The sequence below is a fragment of the Euphorbia lathyris genome, chromosome 2, assembly GCF_963576675.1.
Source record: "Euphorbia lathyris chromosome 2, ddEupLath1.1, whole genome shotgun sequence".
Taxonomy (NCBI): Eukaryota; Viridiplantae; Streptophyta; class Magnoliopsida; order Malpighiales; family Euphorbiaceae; genus Euphorbia; species Euphorbia lathyris.
In genome coordinates this window covers 50256459-50262049 of record NC_088911.1, presented here as the reverse complement: position 1 = coordinate 50262049, position 5591 = coordinate 50256459, and the positions used below count along the sequence as shown (strand labels likewise).

The 5591-nt window shown below is 34.4% G+C and overlaps 1 protein-coding gene across 1 annotated transcript; it reads left to right on the top strand.

Moving 5' to 3' along the window:
* Positions 1-538: 538 nt before the first annotated feature.
* On the top strand, positions 539-3134 carry LOC136220421 (WAT1-related protein At1g70260). Its single transcript, XM_066008241.1, has 8 exons — positions 539-870; positions 964-1026; positions 1146-1262; positions 1782-2034; positions 2138-2305; positions 2392-2543; positions 2643-2856; positions 2954-3134. Exons 1-7 carry the CDS (start codon positions 662-664, stop codon positions 2797-2799), a joined length of 1119 nt encoding a protein of 372 aa, XP_065864313.1. The 5' UTR covers positions 539-661; the 3' UTR covers positions 2800-2856; positions 2954-3134.
* The last annotated feature ends 2457 nt before the right edge of the window (positions 3135-5591 follow it).

Genomic DNA, 5591 nt, shown 5'->3' with positions numbered 1-5591 from the left:
AGAGGATATTATTTTGAATTAATTTAACTATCAATTTGTGAAGTAGTTGAAATTATTTGGGTGAAGCTAACTGATTGTGTAAATTAACCTTTTATCCCACATTGGCAAAGTAGCAATTTCACTGTGGGTGGCTGCTTCAATTTTGCAGCAGATAGTGGAGTGTGAAGAATCTTGATTCAAATATACAAAAAGCATGCATAAGATTCTGTCTGAAGAGAAAAAGATACAGTTAATATGATTTAGGTTGTGGGTTGGGTCGTTGTGGATTGTTTTATTGAAGTAGGTGGACCTATCAATTAATTATAAAACAGAGTACACTATTTAAGTAGTAGGGCCATTGGCAACGTCCACCACGAAAACATGGAGGCTCATGGCCATAAGTTGATTAAAGTAAGTAGAATTAGTAACTCAGCGACAAAATAATCCCAAAATAATAAACAAAAGAATATCTAAGCCACGTCCCTAGTATCACCTTTATTGATAGTTTAGAGGCATATTCGAGTAGCTTTTTCTCTATTAAGCAGCTTCACCATCTTATGAAAGGGTACCTATCTTTTCTTTGTGTTGATGTCACCTTTTGGTTTCACCATAAATATCAGAAAGTGAAGGATTATTATTATTAGAATTAGATACATGTGTTATTTTGAAGGTAGAAGAGAAAATGGTGGGTGTGATGATAAGTTCAAAGATGGGAGATGCATTGCCATTTGTAATAATGGTGATAATGGAAGGTTGCACCATTGGACTTACTATACTTGCTAAGACTGCTATGTCTGGAGGAATGAGTCCTTTTGTGTTTGTTGTCTATACTAATGCTCTTTCTACTCTCTTTCTCTTCCCTTTTTCCTTCTTTTTTCATAGACATGAAAGGTCCCTATACTTCCTCTCTCCCTAACTGGTTTTCTTCTCGTTTTCACTATAGAAAAATTCTTATATGTTATATGTTGTGATTTATGTTTGCAGGGTAGAACAATCTCTCTTCACCTTTCCTCTTTTCTTGCGTTTCTGCTTCTTGGGTTTTACTGGGTTTGTTTCTTACCCAACCTTTTTTTTTTATCATATCCTCCATTCCATTTTCTACTTATCTTCCATGCACAGGCATGGCATCATATGTTTGTACAACTGTATGTATGTTTTGGTTGTAGGGTTGCTTTGTCACAGAATCTAGCATTTTTGGGACTAAACTACAGTTCGCCGATAGTTGTATGTGCAATGGGCCTCTTGATCCCTTCTTTTTCCTTCTTTCTTTCCATCTTTCTCAGGTTCTTTTTTCTCACCTTCTTTCCTTTTTTTCATCAAACCAAATATTTATTACTTCTTAACGAAAAACAAAATATATATAACAACAGATGAACTAAATTTCATGATCGGTTTTAGTACTACTGCTAATTCTAATTCTAGATTCTGTATGATGGCGTATAGTATACCTTTTTTAATAATAAAAGCATTGTAACTTCACTGAATTATGCACGTGCTAATTTTTCTTATAGAGGTGATTGAATGATTAAGAAATAATACGAGGAAATGACTTTATATATATACTGGTAAATTGAGTTTCCTTAAATAATCTTTGAGATAACAAAGTTCCTTATCTTGTCTCTCCAAATTATAAAATAAGATCATATATCTACCCCTTCCATAATTAATTCCCAAACTGTAAATAAATAAAATAAAAGGTAATTAATTTATTAGTTTTTGGATTTATATAATTTACACTAGTCAGTCTTTTCTTTTCTATAAAAATATTAAATAGGTTAATTAAGATGCATGTATGTGATCAGGAAGACGGAGTTAAAGTGGAGAAGATCAAGTTTCCAATCGAAAGTGATAGGAAGCTTGATATCAATGGTGGGTGCATTTTTAGTAGCGTTTTACAAAGGCCCCTTTGTTCGAAATGATTCCTCTTCTTCTTTTTCTAAACTTTATCACAAGCAGCACCTTTTTGTATTTTACTCAACGCCAGACCATTGGCTACTTGGCTGTTTTTTACTTGCTGCTTCTTTTCTCTGTGTTTCTGTTTGGAACATTATTCAGGTACATTTAAATCACTATCTTCTTCTTATATTTGATTATCCAACTAATGAGCTAACATAAAATGATTAATTAATGTTTAATTTGGTAATGCACGCTTGATCAGTTAGGAACCATGAAAGAATATCCCCAACTCCAAGTAATGAAAGTAGCATGCTTTTATAGCTTTGCTGGGACTATTCAATCTGCAATCTTCTCTTTCATTCTACTCAGAGACGACTTCGATGCCTGGAAACTTCACTTTAATATGGATCTACTTCTCATTCTTTTCACTGTAAGTGAGTTCATATATATATTATTTATTATTTAATTAATTACAGTCACTAACTCAGACTTGTTCTTCTGGGGAAATATATATAGGCTATCTTTGGAAGTGTAGTTCGTAGCAGTGTTCAAATATGTTTTGGGAGAAAAAGGGGACCTTTTTATGTGCCTCTCTTCCAGCCTTTTAGGATTTTTTGGGCTTGTTTTTTTGGCATCACCTTCTTTGCAAATAGTCTTCACTATGGCAGGTACGTAACACTTCTCATCAAATTAATTTAAACTATGACTTTTATTTCATTCAATTTAGACTTAGTTATACATATAATAATTGTGGTGTAAATGTGCAGTGTGATAGGAACAGTAATATGTGGAATGGGATATTATACTGTGATGTGGGGACAAACCAAACAAGATCAAAAACCAATTAATGATGTGGAAAAGTCCGATTCTTCCGATGAAAAGGTTCCTCTCCTGCTGCAACAAGATGATGATCAAGTCGTCTAGCAACAATTCAAATGTTTAATCACACAAATCCCAGGATGAACCTTATTATTATTTAAAGTAAGTATATAGTGTATCGTTTTTTTACCATAGGTTATTAATATTATGCTAACAATTGCATTGCATGTCTAATTGATGTTTTGTTTTACTGAGCTAGCTATGAGTCTGAGGCTGGTCCATTGGTCACGATCATCAACAGCAAATGTATATAGTTTTTCTTGTATAATGCTGAAAATTCCAGCTGCCCCCAACTTTTTTAGGGAGTTTTTGGATTGTGAGTGTGTCAATAATTTGTAAAAATCGAACATGTTTATTGTAACTATATTTTTTACTCCTCATGATCACTACCAGTACATTAACGTTAATTCGGTCGATTAACCAGTACATTAACGTTAATTCGGTCGGTTAACCATTTGATCGATTTTCTAAAAATACTAACAAACACTAGTTCACTAAATTCAGTTAACCACTAATCGGTTAACCTTTTATTTCATTTTCTAACCATTATTAAATAAAAATAAAAATAAAGAATTCTATTTTTTTTTTTGTGAGTGAGACAACGGGTCCATGGCGAGTTGAACAGATTAACGATGGAGAATGAGATGTGTATGTATTGTGTTTGTGTGGATATGAACTGGAGAGTGAAAAAGATAAAGAATAACCTATTAACGTGATGGGTGAAAAAGATAAACGGGAAAAAAATGAACTAAGTAAAAATATAATTCAAAACAAAAAAATGAAAAAATAACCTATTAAAATAATAAATAAACTTAATTATTTAAAATAAAATAAGAAAGTCAAGTAAGAAAAATGAGAGGACCATATTCTTTAATTAGGAAGACAAAAAGGTGATGGAGGGGACAAGAAGTTGTAGTTCGCAAAGACCATAGAAAAAATAAAAAGGAAGTGGAGAGAGCTATGAACATTTGGAATCACGGGCCAAATTCAGCTAATTAAAGGAGGCTAAATGTTTGCAAGAAAAGAGAAAATGTATTAAAGAGAGTTGTTGTACTTTAACAAAAAGAAAAAAAAGCAGGCTTTTTATTATATATAGAAAAGTGATGAGCTTAATTGTTAGGTAGTGAAGTGAGTCCAAAAAATAAGAAAGCCAACAAAAAAATAAAAAAGGCTATTGTTATTCTCGTGTCATTGTTTTGAGAGTTATAAATATTGTAATTTCTATTACTAAATAAAGAATTTTCAGTTTTTATATTGTAATTTCTTTTACTAAATAAATGTTGTAATATATAAATGGTATCAAAGCCACGTTACGAGAGTCAGCTTTTCCGCAAAAATAATTATATTGTCTCAAAACCAAGTGTTCGAAAGACCCTATAGAAATGTCTGATGGTCTCAAACTTCCTTATCAATACCTCAACTCACCAAAACCAATTATTCAAGTTGGTGTATTTGAATGAAGGCAGTACTCGGATGTCACGATGTCTGGGACATTGTTGAAAAGGGTTACGTAGTCCCAACCAACGAGGTTGTGTTGCCACAGACAGAAAAAGATACTCTGCAGAAAAATCGCAAAAGCGATCAAAAGGCGCTTACTCTCATGCATTAAGGTTTGGATGAATTAATGTTCGAGAAAGTACCCAAGCTACCACCGCCAAACAAGCGTAGGAAATCCTACGAGTTTCTCTTCAAGGGGAGGAGAAAGTTAAAAAAGTTCGTTTGCAGATGCTGAGAGGAGAATTTGAGATGATGAGGATGAAAAAGACGGAGGCCATTAGTGACTACCCATCCCGAGTAAAATCTGTCGTAAATCAGATGCGGCAGTATGGAGAAAAAATTGAAGAGTCCAGAATTGTTGAAACAATTATGCGATCATTACTACCAAAATTTGATTACGTAGTGGTGGCTATGGAGGAGTCCAGAGACATCAGCGAAATGTCTGTTAATGAAGTTGTAGGGTCATTACAAGCACGTGAGGAGCGGTTTGAGAAACGAAGAGAAGATTCCGCAAAACAAGTCTTAGCAACGAAGGATGTGTTTAAAAATGGCGAAAGTAGTCAGTCCGACAGAGGACACAGAAGAGGTCGACGAGGAAATGGTAGAGAACGAGAACGTGGCAGAAGTCAAGGCAGAAATGAAAACGGCAAGAAGAACAATGACAGAAGCACCCAATTCACCATAAGTAGAGGAAGAGGTCGAGGATGCGGTCAAGGAAGAGGAAACTGGAGGCCAAATAAAGGACGCGACAAATCCAACATTCAATGTTACAATTGCTCTAAGTACGGTCACTACGCGGTGGAATGTTGGAGTCCACCTAAGGAGGTAGAGGAGGCAGCTAACAACATCCATGAAGAGGAAGTAACAGGCACGGTGTTACTTACCTATTAAGGAGAAGAAAGTCATGAAAATAACATATGGTACCTTGACAATGCAGCGAGTAACCATATGTGTGGTGACAAGAAGATGTTCGTGGAGCTCGATAAATCTATCAGTGGTAATTTTGTATTTGGAGATTCCTCCTGTTGGAAATTAGGCTAAGGTATAGTAGCGGAAATATAAAAATTTTAACCTATTTCCATTTAACCCTAGGATCCGTTAATCGTTATTTTATATAAAGAAGGATAAGAAGAATTACCTTTTGATGATCAATCTACCGTTGTTAATGAAGTGCCCACAACTCTTCTCCGAGTTCCCAAACACGAAATAAAACACGGGAAGATTAATTTAGAATCAACCGTTGAATAGCAACCAAAGTAGATTGCCTCTAACTAATCAACACAAGATCAAGGATAAAAGAAATAGATGAAATCAATTGATCAGAAGGAAGCCGTAGAAAA